Below are 21,938 nucleotides of genomic sequence, written 5' to 3'. Positions count from 1 at the left end.
AACCACCCCACAAAGGCTGAAAAGCCACAAGATGGGTGCTGGCTTTCCATGGGACACAATCTTGGTGATACACCAGGCTGAAAGGACTTTACAGTCTGGAAGGGGACAGCAGAGCGAGAGCAATCCCTCCACAAGGTGCTGGCACCCGCAGCACGACCTGCCCCCGGTCCCCAGCCATCCCCGCTCACCTCCGTCTGTATCATGTTGATCCTCCGCGAGCACAGCGTCTTCACACAGTTGTAGATGTCCACGACGCCCTCACACTCGGCCATGTCCAACATGACGTCCAGGACGATGTAGCAGCCGGTCCTCCCCGTGCCAGCGCTGGAGGAGAAAGGGAAAACAAAGCAGAGATGTTCCCAGTCCATACGGCATCCGCATGAAGCCCCGGGTGCCAGCAAGGTCCGCACGGTGCCAGAGGACATCGCACACCTCCGTAACGCAGCCCTCAGCCTGGCTTTCCCTTCATCCACCCCCTCCACACACCCACACGCTGCTGCAGGGCCGGGGCTGTGCGTGGGAGCATGGGCGCTCACGGCAAAGGGGAATCAGCGCCTTCGCGCAGCTGCAATCTACGTTTTTTGCAACAAACCTGGCAGTCCTGAGCGCTGACAGTCCTGCGGGACCCCACCCAAAAGGATGCTGCAGGAGGACGCTCAGCACCATGCCCCAGTGCTCAGCACCGTGCCCCGATGCCAGCAGCCAGAGCAGGCAGCAGCCCAAATCCTGGCACCTTCGGACCCCACAGAGAGCGACTGAGGCTGAGCCCCCCAGAACAGAGCCGCCCCCCTGCTCCTTTCCCACAAAGTCTTCCGCAGTGAAATCCTAATTTCTGGGGCTGATGAATCATTCGTCGTGATTATCAGCGATTACATACTATGGGAACTAATCACAGTTGCTCTTGCCAGTGAATGAATACTGATGAGGCAACTGACAGGGAGAAATCAAATAAAAAATCTCTCCCGTTCACCGGCTCCTCCTTGTTTGCCCAGCTAAGGAAGAGCCATTAACCTGTCACACAGGGACACCAGCGTGAGGACGGAAAACCGCTGCTCCCAGCTCTGCTTTCGCACGGCCAGACCCGGGGACACGCCGTGGGGACAGGGAATGGCACTGCCCCACGGGGCAAACCCAGCATCTCGACACAGCCACCACCGGTGGCCCAGCCACCCGTCCTTCTGTGCCACCATCTCCCATGGGGACAAAGCTGGGGCAGCACCCACGGCACGCTGCTCCCTGCCACCCACCCCAAGCAACCCGCAGCCCTGGGGATGACTCCTTACAGCTCGATGCCTTCATATGGGGACACCCAGCTGCAAATCCCAGCTCCTACCCTACCTCAGTCCTCCCTTTCGTTACACATTTCCTATTTCTCTACTAAAATGTACAATTTCCGAGCTTTTCAAAGGCTGAGCACCCACCCGTGACACATTGCGCTGCTCCGTGCACAACCCAAAATCCCAAAAACCCACGTGGGATGTGGCCGGTCCCCGTGCCCACCTGCAGTGGATGACGATGGGGCCGGCGTCAGGCGGCGTGGACGCCTTCACGCGGCGGATGAAGGCCAGCAGCCCCGTGGCATGGTAGGGGACGCCGTGCTCGGGCCAGGACGTGAAGTGGAACTGCTTCACCTCGTGCCGGGCCGAGTAACCTCGCTGCAAGGGAAGGGCAACACGGCGTGAGGACGGACGGACAGACGGATGCTGTGCAAAGCTGGGGCGGCTGCCACGGGGGGGCTGCACGGGGCAGAGCAGCAGAAGCAGCCCCTGAGCCTGCTTCAGCTGCTTTGTGCAAACCCTCGGGACAAGACCCCTGCAGCAGGGATGCTAAAAAGGTCTTTACAGCAGAGAAGGGCACAATCCTGCCCCAGCCACCCAAACACCCGATTTCCTTAAGAATTGAGGATTTTCCCAGCCACACCACGGTCGGTCACTTCGGGAGCCCTACAGCTCTCTCCTCCTCGGCTGCGAGAGGGTTAAAAACAACCAGAGAAGGCAGCAGCAGCCCTGGGGCAATCTGGATCCGTTCCATGAGCATCTTTTCTACCTGCCTCCTAACTAGACAGTAATTTCATGTTCCTTTAGATTAAGGGGTGAATTACACCGGCTCCATCCCCAGGTACCACGCTGGAAAATAACTGCCACATTACGCACGCCGCAGCCTGGAGGGGAAAAAGCATCATTCATCCTCCTTTGCAATTACACAGCGCTCACCCTGAAATTCAATGCTCACCGCTGACCACAGAAACAAAAGCAGGGCTGAGCTGTGTGCCCGGGCAGAGGGCACAGGGCCAGGACAGGGCTTACAGCAAGGAGCACAAAGGGAGGAGGTACCGGCGTCTCCAGGCTTGGAGGTGGCACCTCCAAAGATGCAGAAAGCCCCACGCTGGGGTAAATAAAGAGGATGTTGGTAAATGTTAACAAAGAATGGTTAAAGATGCCCAAGGTCTGTCCTTTGCCTGCTGGGTCGGGCGGGTTCCTGGCTGATGGAAGCGTACCCTCTCGAGAGCAAAGGTGCGCACGGCGTACTCTGCCAGCGTCTCCGACTGCACCAAGGTGATCTTGATGTCCCCATACATCTCGGAGTCATCCGGCCAGTATTTGGAGCATTTCACCTGCAAGGAGGGGAGACAGGATGGGCTTTTCAGCTCCTGTGGAGCAGATCACAGAGCCACAGGGTAGGAAGGAGCGAAGGAGACCCTTACCCGGCCCACCTCCACCAGCTTGGTTATCATCACGATGCTGGAACAGTGCTCCTGCCACACCATGCGCCAGAAGTCGTACACCATCTCCTGCTTGGGACCTGCGGGACGGAGGGAGGGGGCAGCTGTGTGGGCTGGGTGCTGGGGGATCCTCAGCTGGCCAGCACCACACAGCCGATGGTGGAAAATGTGGTCCTGGGGATCCTGTGGCTAGGACAGCTGACCGGCTTTGCTGTTGCCCCATTTGGCCCCAAAACCAGCCCCTTTCCTCCCTTTTCTCACAAACACAAGGTTAAATCCCCCAGGGACAAAATCCAGCTGCTAAATCCGGCAGAGAGTGAAGAGGGGGGGGACGACTCACCTTGGGTGGCTATGAAGTGGTTGGACCTGTGGTAACCCTGCAAGGGAAGCGGAGGCGTCAGGCCCAACTGGGGCTGTGGGGCACTCGAGCGCTGCCCCACCAAACCCTTCTGCCACCAGGCTAGCCATGCCACCAGCCCAGTGCTGCCCCAGCACCATGTCCTGGCCCAGATCTCATCCCCTGTCCCAGCAAAGGCTCGTGTGACCCCCCCAGCCTGCATCTGCCTTCTGCACCAGCACCTCCAAAACGTCCCAGGCTCCACCAGCATCGCTGCCACACCATCACGAGAGCCCGATGAGAATTGCCCAGCCCACAGCCGCCCCCCGGACTTCATTTCTCCCCCCTTCCCCACTCTGTCCACACATATAACCAATCCTGACACTCACGGGCACTATCCTACACCTTTACACAGAGCAACAGCCCCGTGCCCGGGAGCAGGGAACCATCTACTTACTTCTCGGTTAATCCGAATCTGAACAATCCCGTTTGGACACAGGTTTGAGAAAGAAAGATCAGAGACAGACATTAGTGAGGCAGAGCTCAAGAGACAGGACAGAGCCACGGGGCAGGAAGGACACACGGGGACAGGCACAGGGACACCACTCAAGCACAGGGAGCCCATCACAGTGGCATCAGGCCCCCTTTGCTGGATGATGTCCTCTGGACAGGAGGGAAGAATGGGATCTGCTGCTGCTTCCAGAAGATGTGAGGAGCCCACAGAGCCCCTGAGCTGTTCCTCACTCAGTACTAACGAAGCTTCCACCAGAGCCCACAGACACAAGCCTCCCCTGGGCTTGGCATTGCTGGGGGCACTGGGATGTCATTCTGGGGACTGAGCTCTGCCCAAATTCAAGCACTGCTGTGACTGGGGGTCCCCAAATTCAAGCACTGCTGCCTCCCGAGCCCAGGATGAGACAACAGCCTGTCCCCATGTCCCCCCCAACCTCTGCATCCTATACCCTGGGTAGACAATGATCCTGGGACCATGGCGAGAACAGAGAGCATAGAAAAGGGGATGAGGAAGGAGAGAGAGAGGAGCAGAGGAGGAGGGAGAGATGCATCTGCATGGGGCTGGGACAGAAACGAGCAGAAATTGCTGACGGACATAAACCAGGCTTGTCAGAGTCCAGCCTGGCTCAGCTCCCTGCAGGGCACAGACCCTGACGGTCCCATAGGACGCTCAGCCCCCGCCGGAGGGGACCTCGGCCCCGTCCCCACTTACATCGATGTAGTTGGCGTTGATGTAATCCGAGTTGGGATCGCCCAGCAGCGGATGGAGCTTCACACGGTGGCGGTCGTCTGGAAGGCAAGGGGAGAAGGTGGCATCAGGAGGTGGCAGGGACAGCGTGTCACCTGCCCACCTTCGGTGTCAAACAGGGCCCCGGGCAGTGCCAGCAAGGGAGAGACGAAGCTCCAGAGAGCAGCACGCCGCAGGGGGGAGGCAGCAGGGCTCCTGAAGGACCTGGTGGGTCCCCATCCCCGCAGCAACATGCAGGGAGCATCGTGTAACTCCTGTGTCACCCCCAACCACCTGCATTCCCACACCAGGAGCACCCTGGGATGCACCAGGACCTTATTGTGGGTGTTACCACTGTTTAAGCACCCCAAAATGTCCCATTTTCAATTGCTCCCAGTTCCAGCCCTCCTGTTTGCGCTGGTGCTGATCCAACGGGAGCTTCCAGACCTGGAGCCCAGCTGAGCAAAGCTTGCTGCTGCCCCCGACCAGCCAAACCCCATCAGTTTATTCTTTGCCACAGACCAGACAGTTACCAAAACCCAAACCAACCAACCAGCCCTTTAGAAGGCTTTTCACACCCTTTGGGGTACCCAAGCCTTTGTTACAGGCACTCACATGTCGACACATGGTCCTGTCTCCCTTTGGTTTTGTCTTTCTTCTTCGAAGCATCCCAGCCTTCAAAGAAACTCTGCAAGGAGAGGTGGCTGTCACACCTCGAGGACAGGGCTCTGGGGACACCCCCAGTTCCAAAACCCTCCCCAGGGAGCAGGGGCAGATGTGCCAACTCCATAGCAGCTCTGCCAGCTCCATGCTTCTGTTGCATCCACAAAATGCCCCATTTTCCAGCAAATTATATGCTGCTTTTTTTTTTCAGCTTTTTTTTTTTTTAATCTCCCCAGACCCTTTCTCTTCCCAGCACAGAATAGGTTTGTGTGTAATAACAGTAACATTCATAGATTGGCATAAGAGGAGGAAAGTGGAAGGAAATTACATGTTTTCTCCCCTCCCATAATATCTGAGTGCTTTCAAATGACTAGTTCCAAGAACATACAGCAGCTTTTCAAGGAGCACTAATGATTATAGCCAGCCCAGGTTTGTCCAATACGTGAAAAGGGGGGAAAAAAAGCTCCTGCACTTGAAACAACTAAACATTAAACAGTAATTTCCCTGGGAAATTTCAATCGCCGGATCTGTGGGACACCGAGGAGTCAGGAAATCAACACCGCTGGGTGCGCTGCAGCAGAGCCGCACAGAACACGGCGCTCTGTTACAAGAGCTGCAGCCCCACGAGGTGGGACGGGCACGATGCGAGCGGTGACCCTCGGGGGGACGTCCATCCCCTGCAGCCTCGCCACGGCCTCGGGAGCTGCTGGATTGCTGTGGAATTGCTCGGAGGAATTGCTCATCCTCGGGCTGTGCCCAGTCACGGGGAGAGCACGGTGGAGAGGGAGGAGGTGGCAGGGAGGTGACACCGAGGGGTGTTTGCCCAGGAGGACCTGAGCATGGAGAAGCATCCCCAGCCCCGGCAGGAGATGCTGGGTGACTCGCTGCATGGCTGGCAGAGTTGTTTGGGCTCATCTCATCGGATTAAATCCTGAGCTGTCAGCACCAGAAACTCAACCCAGACCAGCCAGAAAGCAGGGACACCCCACGTGCTGACAACACCTAACGATTCAGGACGCCCAGAGAGCTCGGAGGCCCACCTCCTCCTCTCCAGAGAACCACAGCTCCAGATCTGGAGCATCCTCTTGCACGTGGGTCCTCCCCATGCCACCCTGCCACATCACAGGGGACATGTCCATCCAAAAACCCGCCCTCCCCTTGACACTGGCACGCGAGGCTCTCACCTCGTACTCCTGCTTGAAGCCATAGCCTTCGGCCGTCTTCATCTGGTTGATGTGCTGGAGGAGGTCGGCCACGCGCACAGCGGGATGCAGCTGCCCGGTGTGGTACGGGGACCCTTTGCGGCCACACTGGCGGCGGGGGGAGCCCCCGAGCAGGCTGCTGGACTCGTTGACCACGCTGCTGCGCTGGTCGCCTGCAAGCAGGGAGGGAGAAACAAGACCATCAGGGGGGCAACGCCTCTAGGACCACAGCAGAGATGTTAAAAACCAGTGGGCAAGGTCTTAGGGGGCTCATGTGCTTATTTCCCATCGATTGGAGCACTTAGAGCAGCACGAGCTACGTGCACAAATACCCACTTGAAGACCCGCCTTGAAGAATTGCACTGCCAACGTCTCCAGCCCACCCTAAGGGTTAATTCTCCTCGCTGCTGGACCCCACCGCCTTATTTCTAGCAGCGACACAATGGACTTCGCTGCTGGTTAACGGGCAAGTTTATACAGTGTTTTACCCAGTTCGTGCCTTTGCCATATAATTACCAGCGTCCCACACGACCGTGTGCCTGGCCAGCAGACGGAATCCCAAAACTGGGGTTTGGGCAAGAACCGATGCTTCCCACTGCTGCCAGGAGAGGCGGCCGGCGCGGAGCCCGCAGTGCCGGCACGCAGCTCTGCCGCGACGGTGAGCCCTGGATGCGGTTTCCCTAACAACACTTCTAAAAACCGCCCGTGCCAGCCCGCTCACACAGCTGCCAGGCTTTTTTTGGGGTCTGCTTGGATGCAAGGTGCAGCCCCCTTGCTCGTGCCGACATCCCCCCGCTCCCTGTGCGGCCCATGCAGAGAAGTTCTCCGTTGGGGTTAATAGGAAATGAACTGCGATGTGCCAGCAGCTCTGTGCCGGCTGGGATCTGCACAGCCAAATGCTGAGGAGCCTGCTAGGTATTTTACAAGATGCACTAGGGACTTGGTTTAAATGCAAGGAAACTGAGGCAGGGTGAGGAACAGCCCACAATGGGTTACGGAGCAGCCCGGGCATTTATCCCCATTAAACAGCGATGGTTTGGGGTCAGCGTGGCTGCAGCAGAGACTGAGCCTCCCACATCTCCTTCTCCACTCCTCAGCCGAGCAGAGGGATGGGGAGCAGCCCGGAGACGAGGAGAAAAGCAGCTCCAGCCTAGGTGGGAGCAGGATCGGGCCCCTCACAGCCCCCTTCCCAAAAGAAACCCAGCGCAGCGTGCTCTCCCGGCTCCGAGATGGAGGAAAAGCTCCGTACAGAGCAGCCTGGTTACGAGAGTTTCGAGAAACCCCAGTAGGAGCGTAACTGAAAAATAATACACCTATACGGATGCATTAAAAGGAGGAAAAGTTTGCCCTCTGGGCTTCTATTATCTGCAAGACAATGCCAGGAATCATATTAATCCAGCAGTCGGCGGAGAGGAGCTGTGTGTAAGCAGCATCTTGGAGTTACTGTAACAGATGTTATTAGCATATGGTTGAAACTGGGGCACTGAACAAGTTATTTTACAACTAAATCAGCGCCGAGACGCATCCTCCAGTGGGTGTGAAGTTATCAGTCTCCCTCTGATGTGAACACTGTGGCTCTTTAACCCTCCACACCCTGCAGCTGTGCACGGCGACACAAAACACGTCCTGCTGGAGCTGAGGAGCCGACTCGGGCGTGCCACTGCTGCTCCAGGGCTCCAAATGCCGTGGTTCCCCGTCCTTACCCCGGTTGCTGTAGTTGTGGGTGTCCATGAAAGACAGCCCCAGCCTCTCATCCTCCTGCAGCGTGCTCTGGTCCGTGAAGCTCCGGTCGATGGCGCTCATCATGTGCGTCTTCTCGTGGCGGTAATTGATGGTCGCTTTGGTCATGTTGACGGGTTTGCTGCAGAGGGATGGAAGGAGAGAAGCGGGGGTGAGCAGAGCTGGACTGGCCATGCTGCCAGGTCCCCAAACCAGTGACCCTGGGCTGCAAGGCTTGGATCCTTTTGGGCACCAGGATGGATTTTCTCCCCTGCTCCTTTTGTTTTCTGCTGCCCCGAGCCAGCTGCAGCCCCGCATAGAGCACCTCTCGCTGGCTGGAGCAGTTCCAAACCATCCATCCTGCGTCCCCCTCTGTCACCAGGGGGGAGGACAAGCAGGAGACCCAAACCCACATCACCCGAGGGACCTCACAGCTCCTGGTGGGGACAGGACCCTGCAGGACACTGCCAAAACACTGCATTCAATCAGGCATCGGCCACCCCAGCAGGAGCAGAGCCGTGCTGGGTATCTGGCCCTTCCTGCTTACGCTTCCTTTGGTCTCTAACGAGCTCAGAAGCATTATTTTCCCAAGCCAAAGAGGCCCTTAAAAAGTACTTGACAGGGAAAAGGACTTGTTGGAGTGGAGAGCGGCAGAGCAAGGGGGACAGGAGGAAGGGAGGAGAGAGAATGACAATTACTTACGGGTAATAGGAATAGGAATAGTAGTTCCTCCTGGCAGGCGTGCAAACAAAGAGAACGGCAGAAATTGCATAAGCAGCTTTTCTCTGGCGGAGCAAAGGGGGGCTCGGGGGCACGGTGCGGGAGGGAAGCGATGGGCATCTGCACGCTGCAGCCAGCCCCAAGCATCTCGGGGCGCTCTCCCTCCTCTCCAGCCCTCCTTCCCCATGGAGCCATTCTCTTTTTGCTCCATAAAGCGTCAAAGCACGGGATGGAAGCCGAGGGTGGCTCTTCCCTGCCTCTGGCAGCGAGCCTTGGAGGGCAGGTAACGGGCTGCATGTGCCCTCATGCCTGTGAGTTACTACCGGGGAGCCTGGAGCTGTCAGACGAAGCCCTGGGGACTTCAGCCCTCCTCGGTGCTCAGGAAATTAAATGCTCCCAACAGAAACCTGGTTCCCCTTTTGCACCTGCAGGAACCTGGGCATCCTGGCAGTGGGGCCAAGCACCGGCTCTTGTGGCCATCACGGTCCCAGGGTGGGCGGAGAGGTGTCCGAGGGGATATTCCCTGTTTTGTGAGACTGAGCAGCAAACACGCCAAGAATTTAGGCCATCCCCATGGAGCTGAGGAGGCAGCCCGCTCGTTCCCCCGTCCGGGGACGCGGGGTGGGGACGCCGCGTTTCCAGCCTCCGCTGCCTGTCGCCATTCATTACGGACGAGCGGATTCTGGGGGCACATTTCCATTCCACCACGTCAGCGTTTTTCCAACGGCAAAATGCTCCAGAGGAGATTTATGAGCCAGTCCCAGCTTTCCGACAGCCCCCAGTTCGGGGCCCTCGGCACCGGATCTGATTTGTGGCCCCTTCCAGCGGTTCACGCCGGGGTGCTGAAGCAAAGCAGCTCCTCCTCCTGCCCCAGACCGGTGGAAATGCAGCGGTTTTCTACCCGCTGGCCCAACAGCATCGCTTGTAAGAACCAAAGGGCTTCAAATGCAGCAGCACCACCGGCGTTTGCTCCGTCCAGGACAGGTCCAATGCCACATGCGCAGGCAGGCAGGGAGCTACGGGCCGATCCTGCTCGCCTCGCAGCAGCACGGTGGTGATGGGACACCGCAGCCTTGTTTTCAAGCTGGCACAAATCAGCAAGAATCCCTCCAGGTGAACAAAGCCATAAAGAGATCCGCAGCTCTGCACTGGCTGCGGCTGTTTTGCTCCCCCCCGGCCATTAGCACACTTTCCTTATTTTGCTCTCGAGCCCGGCACGCGGACAGCGTTTAATTGCTGCCCTTTTCTCCCCATTGTGCCAGCCCTGCTTTTAATGCCCCCCCCACCCCCCCGGCTCTGCCGCCTCAGGACCCCCGCATTAAAAGGCCACTTTCCAGGGTGCTGCGCTCCAGCGAAAAGCAGCGGCCGCAGCCCCAGCACTCCCGGGGACGAGTGTCCTGGAAAGCCCTCGTCCTCCTCCCTCCCGCCCCACCGAGCTTCACGAATATCGGCCGGCTGCAACGGCCACGGCCGCATCCAGGCCAATGCTCAAGCTGGGGAGCGCAGGGACCCCCCCCCGGGAGGAGTTTGGGGTCCCCAGGGAGCAGGGCGCAGAGCCCTGGGAGGCTTCCCCACCTCCAGCATGCACAGGAACTGGAACGTCTCAGAGCCAGAAAAACTGGAGGCTACTCAAAAAATCAGTATTTCTGCATGAAAATGAGCACGACGTCCTCCTGCCTAGGCTGGGAGCAGGGAGCCCTGTTCGTCTTGGTGCCCTCGAGCACAGGGATGGTGACAGAGGGGCTGAGCGCTGCCCCAGGACCCCTGAAGCTGCAGCGTTTCAGTCCCTACAGAACTGGCAGAGCAGCACGAAGCCAAGAAGGAGCAGTAAAAGACTGGAAAACACGGGGGAGAGCGGTGGAGCAAAGCTGCAGAGGGTGAAGGGGCATCCCAGGACTTTGTCCTTTGGTCCCCCCGTGTCGCAGGCAGGATGCAGCCTTTTTTGCTGCTGTGCCTGAGTTTATTCCACGTCCTCGACCCATGCAATGCCCCAGGTGCTCAGCATCTCCTTCCCACCCATGCGGGCTGACCACCACCGAGCCATCAACACCAGCCCTTCCCCGGGCTCCCAGCAGGCAGAGGAGGGTTGGATGGGACCGGGGAAGCGAACGGGAAACCTCAAAAATCCCCTCTGTTGTGCTGGGAGGAGGTCACCAGTCCCCAGTCACCCCCAGTCAGTGCCATCACCCCGTAAGTTGGAGCGGGGAGGACAGACAGACGGATGGGAGGCGCGGGTTCCCCTTACCCTTTCCGGATGACGACGATGATGGCTCCCAGGAGGATAATGAGGACGACGAGCCCGCCGGCACAGATCCCCAGGATCAGCCCCATCTCCTCCGAGTGCTGCGACACCTCCAGCGGCCGCTTGCTCTCTTTGCAGGCAGCTGCCAGGGGAAAGCGGGGCGGGGGGATCAGTGCTCAGCTCCCTCCTGGCCCCTGCCAGGGCCGGGCACTGTCCCCTGCCTCCCACATGGCCGGGGGGGGAAAAGGAAATTCACAGAATCCCCCCAGCTGGAAGTGACCCACGAGGACCATTGCATCCAGCTCCTACGTAACATCTACGTGATGTTCATGTAACGTGCTGTGCAACGTCTCCTCTAGATGCAGGGGGTGGCAAAGGACGATGCAACACAGAGCCCAGAAGTCTCTCTTCTCCCCAGTTCCTCCCCGTGAGATGCTCTGAGCTCCCTGCATGTTTTATCCCTGCCGAGATGCAGGGAAAAACCTGGAGAGCCGCAGTGCCTTGGGCACATCCCTTCACCTCTCAATCCCCAGGGGACAATGCGGTCCCTCTGGGCCACCTTTTGTCACCCCAGCCACAATCTCCCTGCGCTCAGCATCCAGCACAACCAGCCCCAGCACCACCTCAATAACAGCATTAGAAAAAAAACTCAGCCAAGGGAAAAAAACAAAATACACCAGACAGCGAGCAACAACCGCACACCCTCCCAGCAGCGTGGGGCTGAGCTGTACCAAGCCATCGAGCACCCGACCTCGCGGCAGCACCCCGGGTCTGCAGCCCCGGCAGGACAAGCTGCTGGAGCAGGGATCCTGCTGAAAGCAGGGAGCTTACCTTTGCGGGCGATGCGGATGCAGTTCAGCCGGGTTTCCTGCGGAGGAAAGAGATGAGGAGTCAGGCTGGCTGGATGCAAACCTGCTCTGTTGATGCTTTTGCCCCCCAAACTGGGGGAGTTCCCGTGTGGTTTGTGTTGAAGCACCCGCTGCCGAGCCTTAGGAGCTCTGGGGCACACAGAGTTATCCATCCCGCTGAGTTATCCATCCCCGGCATCTTCTAAACCAACATCCTTTGATTTAACAAGGCCATCACTGCTGGCACAGAGGGGGAGCAAAGCTCAGGGAGGTGCAAAGTGAAGGTCCCCAGCGAGCTCCTGGAGGGACCCCAGCAGTCCCAGCCACCCACAGGTCACCAGCAAGCCACTAACCATGGCTAGAACACCCCAAGTCACCATTTGGAGCTTTGTGGGGTTTTTATTTATGATCAAAGCTTTCAACCCCCATCCCTGGTGCTCTGCACATGCTGCCAACATTGCCGTGAGGGCTTCATGCTCGGCTGTCCAATAATTTTCACATTTGCATTGTGGGTTGAGCTCCAATATTCCATTTTTCCATGTATCTGATTTCTGTTGAAAAAAAAAAATCCACCATTTTCACAGCTCTCCTCTCTGAGCTTCCTCCAGCGCCTCGGGACACCAGCGCTGCCAAACCCGCTCTGTCCTCGCAGCCCGATGCCAAAATCTGCCCGCGCGAGGTGCCCGGGGTGGCTGGCACAGTACCACTCTCCTGGAGGTGCCAGGTCTGGCTTCTCCTGCTTCGTGGTCCAGCTGGCCCCAGAGCCAGGACAAACCCAAGCTGGGAGGCAGCTTTTTTGTGACGCCTGACGGCAGCCAGGACAAACCCATTGCCTCCCAGCAGGAAGGTTATGAAGCACCAGTTATCATCCAGCAGTGCCTGAGCGAGCCGGAGCTGAGATGCTGCCGCCTGTCTCGGCTCTAATTACAAGCCAGCGAGGTGTGAACGATCCCGGAGGAGGAGGATTCGAAATTCAGCTCCTTCCCTGCGAGAAGGGAGCTGCAGCCAGCGTGCGGAGCCACGGAGGAGCAGAGATGCTGCCACGGTGCCACAGCTTTGTGTTTAGCAGCTCGTCCCCAGGGTGGACCAGGAGCTGCTGGAGCACGTGAGGATGATGAAGGTCTCCCAGGGGTCCTGATGGCAGTTTGGAAGAAATCAGCCCAGATGGGGAGCGGAGCTTGGGACAGACAGATCCGGATACTGCTGCCGGGAAGCCAGGGAACTGGTAGCCGAGGAATGTGCAGACATTTCTTGGTTCCCAGATTGTCCTTTCTCACCCCAGGATCAGCCCCTGGGAACATGGGTCTGCCCCAACAGCAGTAGGGCTGAGGCTGGACCCCCCAGGCCCAGCGCTGGTGGCCAGGACCAGGCAGGGGACACGCACACCCCGGTGGGTGCCCAGGCTCTGGGTAGGACGGGGAGCACCGGGCTGCACTCCCAACGCGCCCCAGGGTGGCTTCAAGTGACAGGAACCAAGGGCAGGCAGCCAGCAGGTGGACCTAAAGCAAAGGATCTAAAGCAAGCCCCGCTTTCCAACACCCCCTGGGACCCCATGGGGCTGGTGGCAAACCAGTGGTCCCCGTGTCCCCACGGGGACCCAGCGAGCCGCACAGCTACTCACCCCTTTGAGGTTGCTCATGGCCTGGAAGTAGATGAGATACGCCTTCTTGGGCTCCAGCGGCGGGTTCCAGTAGCCGCTGTAGGTCTGGTTGTCCCCCACGGTGAAGGGTTTGGCTTCGGTGAGGCTGCTGGCGGGCAGCTCGGCCCCGAAATAGTGCACGGAGCCGCGGGACACGGCGTCATCGAACGTCAGCGGCACCGGGAAGCACTCCTGGCCGCCCAGCTCCCGCTTGATCTTCTTGGGCCGGTCCTCTTCCACGATGACCTGGTAGGTGCTGGGCGGGCGGCGGGCGCAGGTTAGCTTTGCGAGGACGGCTCTGCCCTGCCCGCCGTGCCCTCGTCCCCCCGCAGCCCCCTGCCTACCTGATGGGCGCCCCCCTGCCCTGCGCCGGCCGCAGCAGCACCGTGATCGTGCTCTCCGACTCGCCCAGCGGCGACGGCATGTCCCCGTAGTCGAAGGTGGGAGCTGCAAAGGGAGCGGGCAGGAGTGAGCCGCGGCCCCGTGGCCGCCTGCAAGGGGAAACTGAGGCACGAGCAAAATCCCCCCAGGTTTTGAGCGAGTGTTGCATTTTGGAGAGGACCGTGGGGGGGTTGCGGTGAGGGGGTTAAGTAACACCACCGGTCTGGCTGATGGGAGGAGACGGAGCAGGATGCGACCTGGGCTGACGCTCCAGCCTTGCCCCCATGCACACTGAGCGCATCCCATCACCACGGACAACCTCTGGCACGGCACAAGCATCGCCCCAAGGGGCAGCAGCACCCCCAAGGCAAGGAGGGGACCCCCCGTGTGCCCAGCACAGTCCCGTGGGCCCCAGGTCATCGTTAGCATTGCTTTGCAGTTTCAGTGCCCCACAGCTGGACACATCTCAGCCATGGGATCTCCTTGGGATCTGCTTTGGGATCTGCTCGTGACCTTGACCCCCAGCAGGAGAGGACTGCCCCCTCTGTCCTGCTGGTCACCACGTGTCCCCTGGTCTGACTGAGCTCTGCCACGCACCCCCGTGCCCAGCCCCACTGCCGCGGAGCAGCCCCGGTGCCAGCATCTCCCTTACGCAGTCCCCTGCACCCACAGCAGGGAGGAGGAGGAAGAGGAGGAGGAAGAAAGGATGCAGAGCAGGACTGCTTTGGAGAAGAAGTTGTGGCCAAAAGGCTACAAAGACATTTTTTGACCTTGCAATAGGTCAGAAACACAAACGCAGTCCCAGGCTATGGGCACAGCACCATGAGCATCCTTCAAAAGCAACAGACAAGCCCACGCGACCGCTACGGACGCTCTGGCACCACCACCACCAACCTGCCCAGGGCAGAAAGCTCCTCAAAAGCCCCAGCACTCGGCACCAGAGCCCAGGGCACCTACCGGATATGTTGGTGGTGATCTCGGTGAGCGCCGTCTGCCCAAAGCCCTTGCCCGTGCGGGCGCGCACCGAGAAGAGGTAGGTGGTGCCGGGGTGCAGGTTGGAGAAGACGTGGTAGGTCTCGTTGCGCAGCTTGGAGACCGTGCGCCGCGGGCCGGGCACGTTGACCGCCGGGTCGGAGGACTCGATGCTCTGGTAGCTGATCTGGAGGGACAAGGGCAGGGCATCACGAGAGGGTGAGGGCTGATGGCGCGGGGAAAGGGATTAATTACAGGGATTAATTACAGGGATTCATCTGCAGGAGCGGTTGCTCATCGGGGCAGCCCTAAAGGTAGGCGTCTGTGTTTGCGTTTTGGGGTAAATCAGAAGATGACTGAAAAGCCACCACTGGATAGTAACAGTGGCACTGAAAGCTGACCCAGGAGACACAAACCCTGTGGCCAGGAGGATTTCAGCAGGCTGGATCTGTGCTCCCACTGCAGCCACCAGCAGCTGCTGAGCTCTGATAGATCCGTGGGTACCGGGGCTCGGGACGTACCTCGTACTGCGTGATGAGGCCGTTGGGCTCCACCGGTTCCTCCCACTTCAGAAATATCATGTCCTCCAGCGGGGTGAAGGTGAGAGACTCTGAGGCGATGCCACCGGGCACTGGGAAAGCAAAGGGAAGGTGCCCACGTGAGGACGAGTCCTGCAGGGATCTGCTCCGGGTGCTTTGGTGCTCCCCAGGGATGCATCCTTGGGGCCGGAGCTGGCGCTGCCCCCGTGATATAACCCCCCCAGCACTCCCCACTATTAACACCACCACCACCAGTAACACCCACAGATAATAACAGCGGGTGAAGGTGCCAGGATCGATATTCCCTTATTTACCATAGATTTCTGCAATTCCCCCTTCCCAGACCCAAGGGGGTTATTAAGGAGGACAGGAGCTCGGCACAGACCAGTATTCCCATTATTCCCAAGCAGAAATAATGCTTCGCTGCCTGAAAAATGCACCCCCTCGCTTCAGGAGCAACTAAACCCACTTCACCAAAAAAATACCACGCTCCACGGGGATGCTGGAGGCACAGGAGAGACGGAGGGCAGCGTTAGCAGCTTGGGACCAGCCCCTGGTGGGATGTGCTCCAGGCAAGGCATCGCTGACAGCTTTATATTCGGCACAGCTTTGTTGAGCTCTGTGCTTTGGGTCCGGGCAGGTTGAGGCACGCAAGCCTCACACGCAGGGAAGCAGCCCCTTCCGACCGGGTGCCAGCTCTCCCCGTCTTCCCTTTATTTTTATTTTTTTTCAGCTTTTGTTCAGATCTAATTACACGGCCAAGGGAGAGGGATTGCCTTCCGCATGCTTCCCACCGTGCAAATACACAATTTCCACTTGATTTACAAGTTAATTTAATCACAGGCACCATGTCCTACACGTGTACACAAGACGCTTATTAAATTTCCGGAAACCTTTAGGGCAGGAGTAGTGTGTACGTATAAATATACATCGCTCCTGCAAACAAACGCGGGGCGCTCACCTGCGGCCTCAAAGCATGTTGAGCTCTGCTCCACACGGGCAGGGCAGAGGGATGCTCGGGGAAAGGGACAGATCCAGCAAACTGCATCCTCAGCCTTGGCCCCAGGGGGAAAAAAGCAACACGGAGGTGCCCAACTCTGGATTCCAGCACTGGCCGACGTGCTCTGCTGTGCCTGTGAGCGCTAATCGCACCCGCAGCACTATTCTCTACTTTCTAGGGGAAAATCCCACTGCTCGGGGATGTTCCCATGCCAGCGGGGACCACACGTTTGTGCGTGCACTGGGATGAGACCAGCGTCGGTGCACAACGGCTGCCAGCTGTGTGTACCCCCCTGCCATCCATCTACACCTATATTTATGTATTTGTATATTTTTATTCTGGCTTGTAGTGCCTGCACCCTGCCTGCAAGGGAGAGAACTGGCTCGCTGCAGCACCCGCACACGGCTCTGCTCAGCGCAGAGTTGAGGGGAAGGGTGGGCAGAAGGAAAGCCAGGGGAACCAAAGCCCTCCCCAGCCAGGTCTTTTTTTCCAACAACTCTCAAAGAAAAGCCCCAGTGCTTCACAAACAAAGCACAAAAAAGCCAAATAAAACACAACCAAAGATTCTATTATCGAGCCTCCGCTACCTCCTCACAATTGCACGTGTGGCTGCTCATTACCCAGTCCTGGCAACTCAAATCATCATTACCCAGTCTCAGCCACTGAGCGCGCCGGAGGAGAGATTCAGCCCATTCCCACCCCGTTCAGTTCCTTGAAAATCAGCAGGGGATGTCCCTGTCCCATGGAGCTCAGGGACACAAGGTGGGGATGTTCCCATCACACAGTGAGGTGGCTGCAGGGTCCCCAGCGCAGCCAAGGCACCAGCCCCTGCTCCTCTGCAAGCCTGCCACAGAAATTTGGGAGTAGTAGGAGCCGAGCTTCACGCCCGGTCATTAGCTAATTTAGCTAAACTGAGCAGTCCTGTAGCTGGGCCAAACCCACACATAACGTTTGCAATATATCCATGCACCCAGAGATGTATCGATCCCTCCTGGGACGGGAAGCGCTGCACCGTGCTCGATCCAAGGGGAAAGCAGCCAGCCCCGGCTCATCAACATAGAGGGAAGCAGCTGGAGCGATTACAGGGTAGCACAAGAACATCTGGAGCTACTGTATTAATATACAATGAGAAAGCAGCTGGAGCAGTCACAGCACAGTGCAAACAGCTGAAGCAATTAGAGATGGAAAATAAAGCGTGGAGCTGGGTGCCCACGGGCAGGCAGGCTCAGGTCTGGGGGTACACAAAGCACTGATGGGACGCACGGAGAAATCGCTCTGATTTTAGCATTTAGAGATTACAGTGGGACCCCAAAGACTCCGGTTGAGTTTGCAGCTCTTCTGCCTTAATTCTGATTCTTGATCGTAAAAAGCACCTCGGAGATCAACAACTATGCAAGGGGTTGCTTAAGCATAGGGAATAGGCTTTGCCCTGGAGCAAGCAGGTAATTTCTTCCCAATTATGTGGCCCATTCCCCACTCACACTGCGGAGAGTTAATGGCGCGTGATGGGCGAGTCGGCGTGAGCCAGCGGGGATGGAGGGATGGATGCTGCCGACACGCTTGGCACCTGGCACCCACTCAGGGACACCACGGCTCCTCGCACCCCAAAGGGGAAATCGCCCCTTGTCGGTGCCTCTGGACAGGGTGCTGGGTCCCAGAGGAAGAAATGGTTCGGCTATGCAAGGAGAGCACACTCGTGCAACCCAAATCCCCCCCCGAAAGCAAACTTAATTGGGGAGAAGTGCTGGGGAAGCCGACCACAGCTGTGCCGGGAGCGCGCTGACCTCTGGCTCCTGGCGCTCACCAAGGAACATAGCAAAGCCAAACTGATCAGCCTGAGCTCTGCAGATGAAAGGAGTTCCCGAAGTGCAAAGCATTAATTGTTTTAATCAGTTGTTATTCCTGCGAGGCTTCAACTCCACAACAAGGGGTGAAGGAGGACCCCTCACGTGGGGACGAGCTGGGCTAAAACATCACAAGGACAGCGCTTCTGGGGCGACGCGGGACATTGCTCTGCCGGAACAACCGGTGCTGCCCCATCACCACCCGACCCCCCCGGGACATCCCACAGCATTTCTCCCCCCCTCTGAGATCACTGCATCATCCTCCCCTCCCCACAGGAGATATTCCCATTGTGCCCCCAGAGAGGAGCAAAGGGAACACCTCGGGGATGCTCCCCAAACCCGCCACGTGCCCTTACCGTCCTCATCCGTCTGGAAGGTCACCTCCTTGCCCTCCTTGCGGCCCTCGGGGTTGGAGAGGATGAGCTTGACGTGGATGTTCTTGTAGGGCAGCAGGTTTTTGATGGTGTAGCGGTTGGCGTTGCGCTCCATCTTCGCGCACTCACGGAAGGTCTGGTTGTGGCCGCTGCCCACCAGGTAGCGGTAGCACAGCGAGACGGTGTAGGTGTGGCAGCGGGTCAGGTTGTAGCCCAGCGGCTCCCACTGCAGCGTCAGCTGCCTCGACTGGATTTCGGAGAAGGCCAAGCCCTTGGGGGCCCTCATAGGCTCTGCCGGGGGAAAGAGGAGTCAGAACACATGGCTCAAAGGTTTAAACCAAGGTTTCAATCACCTAGCTTCAAGCACACGGAGGGAAAGCCCTTTCATGGTGTGGGAGCAAGGCAGCAGTGCACAGAAAGCAACCCTGGCCCCAAAACTGGTCCCAGTTTGTGGCCCCGAGGCCTGCCTTAGGTTGCCCAGAAAGGCTGCGCAGCCTCCTCCTTGGAGATCTTCAAAAGGCATCTGGACATGGTCACAGGCACCCTGCTCTGGGTGGCCCTGCTGGAGCAGGGCTTGGACCAGATGCTTTTGCCCACCTCACCCCAAAGCAGATCCTCGAGCAGTGTTCACACAGCAAATTCCCATGCTTCATCCGTTGCAAAGCCACCACGTGCTGAGTCGGGAATGAAATCCACAGCTGTGTCGCACAGAAGGAGCACAGGGAGCCTGGGCTAGAGGCGGGGACTGTTGGAAATGCAACACGGGGCGCTGACACTTTCAAACAGCGCCTGTCATCGGCTTGAAGGTAATAATGAAAGCCAGACTTTCTCAGAACACTTGTGAAAATTAATCTGGGAGAAAAGCTCCTGCCAGGCCCTGGGTCAGGGTTTGCATCTCCTGATCCTCTCCTCCACTGATGTCAGAAGCTGACCCCGCAGGGTCACAGGCATGGGCAGAGCTGCAGTGCTCCAGCCCCGCAGGCTGCATCCTGCAGCAGCAGCACGGGGAGGATGCACCCAGGGGTGACGAGGTCCCGGCTCACAGCGCTGTCACTGGCAAGATGACAACAAAGGGACAAGCCGGTCCCCATGCCCTGCTAGCTGATTCAAGCTCTGTGGGAAGGATGCTGCTAGTACTTGCGTTGCTCGATCCCTGCATCACCCCCAAAGGGAGCATCCACAGGGACAAGGACCCTCCACCAACAGCAATAAGGCTGAGCTAATTAAAAACAACAAAATAAGCTTGCCCCCAAAAAGGATAAGTGCTCCAAAGCACAGGGACAATCGCAACCCCTCACCTTGTTGCCTGTGCTCAGCCAGAGCAGCGAAGCCCACACTAGAGACAGCTGCCATGGGGCAGCGGAGATGCCTCCACCAGCCTCAATGCCCCAGCAACAGGAGACAGGGACATCCCCAAACCTCGGCCACCACAGCAAGGTGGCCGACAGACACTAGCCAGCCAAGGCCAGGTCTCCTGTCCTGATATTTTAGGGATGCCCTGAGATAGAGGTGGCCCTGGGGACCCCGCAGCCCAGGTGAGCAGCTGTCCCCAGCCCCCTTCACCCATCACCAGGGATGGGAACCAGGCGTTGCCCCTAAGAAGTCAACAAAATGCAGCTCTGTGCATCCAGAGGAGCAATGCTCCAAGCCATGTCACAGCCCCTGGACCACATCAGCTGCTCACGGCCACGGACGCTGCGTGGACGCCAACCCACCTGCGCACTTGGTGCGGCTGATGAGCGGGGGTCCCGGCTTGCCGGTGCCCCCCTCGCCAGGGCGCGTGAGCAGGACGCTGATCTCGTACTCCGTGTCGGGATCCAGGTGCCACAGCTTGTAAGTCTGCATGTTGACGGCATGCACCTCCGACCAGGGCCCCGAAGTCATGCGGTACTCGATTTCCTTGCGCACGATGGGGCCGTCGCCGATGATGGAGTTGGTGTTGAGCTGGATGATGAGGTAGGTGGAGCCGGCCCGCAGCAGCTGGGGGGGCGCGATGGGTGTGGGGGGCTCTGGAAGAGAGAGGAGAAGTGGTTCTCAAAGCTGGAGCATCCCCTCTCAAAGCCGGAGCATCCCCCATCCCAGCACCCCAAGCCACAGGCGCCACAACTGACTGCAGGCAGCACATTCACGTCTCCTCCCAATCCAACCCATCGCCGTCAGGTCATGGGACAAAATCTGATCTTACGCCCAGAGGACAAGCAAAACTCCGACAAGAGATTGACACCGAAATGTCAGAAATCACAGGCTGATCTTCAAATTTCAGCCTGTGCCATGTGCCCTGCATCTCTTCAGCAGTCCTGGCAGCAATAGGGTTTCACCTGACCAAACTTTAATTATTTTTAGAAGATGCACTGCGCAGCCTTCACTAAGGTACTGCAAAGTTTCACCAGAATTAATTAATTCCCACCGACTGCAATGAAAAATAAATGAAGGCCAGTGGGAAAGGTAGTTTCCAGGTTTTATGCTGAAGCGCAGTTTAGCTCATGCCAGTCACAGCGAAGAAATGCAGTCCCAGTGCCCTGACAAAAACCCCTCCGCAACCAGGGGCGATCAGGAGCCATGGCACAATGCAGAGGGATGCCCGCGGGCAGCACCCACCTTTCACGATGAGCTCGGCGAAGTTGGAGACGCCGGCGCCGCGGCTGGACTGGGTGACGCAGCGGTACAGGTCCTGCTCGCCCTTGGACACCTCGTCCAGCTGGAAGGTGGCCAGGAAGCGCCGGTGGCTGATGTGCTTCACGGAGGCAGCGGGGACCACCTCGCCGCTCTGCCTCTGCCCGGCGGGGAGGGAAAAAGCGTGAGGAGGAGTCAGCCTGACACCCAGAGGCACCGAACGTGGTCCCAAAGGATGTCACTGATGAAAGTATGGGGCCGCCCTTCTCCCCCCCAGCCCGGTGCATCCTCTCCGCTCACCTGCATCAGGAACCGCTCCGCCTCGGCGGCCTTGCCGGCGGCCACACACTGGAAGGTGGCATTCTGCCCCGCGTTCACCTCCACGTCGCCCAGGCGGGAGAAGTGGGGGGCTTTGGCTGCCAAAGGACACAAGGGAGGAGTCAGGAGGCTCTCGTCTGCCCCAAATCCCTGCTGCAGCCCCGAAACCCAGCCTGGGGGAGACGAGCTTGGAGCAGGCAGCTTCCTGAGGGCACTGGATGGGCTCGAGGGCATCTTCATGGCCCAGTAAGCCCGTGGTGATCTCCTGGGCAGGACCTCCAGCCTGGGGTTGGGGATTTGTGCCCATCCCCATAGGAGCCTGGGTTTTGTGGCCAGCAGGGCCAGGGAGGTGATTGTCCCCCCGTACTCTGCTCTGGTGAGGCTGCATCTCAAGTGCTGGGTTCAGCTTTGGGCCCCTTACTACAAGAAGGGCATCGAGGCCCTGAAGCGTGTCCAGAGAAGGGCTACAGAGCTGGTGAAGGGCCTGGAGCACAAGTCCTGTGAGGAGCGGCTGAGGGAACTGGGGGGGTTTGGTCTGGAGAAGAGGAGGCTCAGGGCAGACCTC

At 58.5% G+C, this 21,938-nt stretch overlaps 1 protein-coding gene across 2 annotated transcripts in view; it reads right to left on the bottom strand.

Annotated features, from left to right (window-relative positions):
• The window catches only part of PTPRU (protein tyrosine phosphatase receptor type U), a 54,757-nt gene that overhangs the window by 13,074 nt on the left and 19,745 nt on the right, over positions 1-21,938 (bottom strand). The window contains exons 5-24 of one of the 2 annotated variants that reach the window (XM_040534949.1): positions 21,356-21,471; positions 21,041-21,215; positions 20,158-20,451; positions 18,425-18,733; positions 15,207-15,316; positions 14,671-14,872; positions 13,677-13,779; positions 13,315-13,588; positions 11,677-11,713; positions 10,849-10,987; positions 8,586-8,615; positions 7,868-8,025; positions 6,147-6,337; positions 4,915-4,987; positions 4,285-4,361; positions 3,063-3,099; positions 2,705-2,802; positions 2,498-2,614; positions 1,501-1,655; positions 189-324 (exon numbers count right to left, since the gene is read on the bottom strand). In XM_040534949.1, coding sequence (XP_040390883.1) covers positions 189-324; positions 1,501-1,655; positions 2,498-2,614; positions 2,705-2,802; positions 3,063-3,099; positions 4,285-4,361; positions 4,915-4,987; positions 6,147-6,337; positions 7,868-8,025; positions 8,586-8,615; positions 10,849-10,987; positions 11,677-11,713; positions 13,315-13,588; positions 13,677-13,779; positions 14,671-14,872; positions 15,207-15,316; positions 18,425-18,733; positions 20,158-20,451; positions 21,041-21,215; positions 21,356-21,471 — 2,831 coding nt within the window. The remainder of the gene's footprint in view (positions 1-188; positions 325-1,500; positions 1,656-2,497; positions 2,615-2,704; positions 2,803-3,062; positions 3,100-4,284; positions 4,362-4,914; positions 4,988-6,146; positions 6,338-7,867; positions 8,026-8,585; positions 8,616-10,848; positions 10,988-11,676; positions 11,714-13,314; positions 13,589-13,676; positions 13,780-14,670; positions 14,873-15,206; positions 15,317-18,424; positions 18,734-20,157; positions 20,452-21,040; positions 21,216-21,355; positions 21,472-21,938) is intronic. The other variant, XM_040534950.1, reaches the window with a different exon arrangement.

Source organism: Cygnus olor, chromosome 23, assembly GCF_009769625.2.
Source record: "Cygnus olor isolate bCygOlo1 chromosome 23, bCygOlo1.pri.v2, whole genome shotgun sequence".
In the NCBI taxonomy this organism is placed as follows: Eukaryota; Metazoa; Chordata; class Aves; order Anseriformes; family Anatidae; genus Cygnus; species Cygnus olor.
The sequence above is the reverse complement of the archived record's forward strand: the minus strand, read 5'-3'. Positions and strand labels throughout refer to the sequence as shown.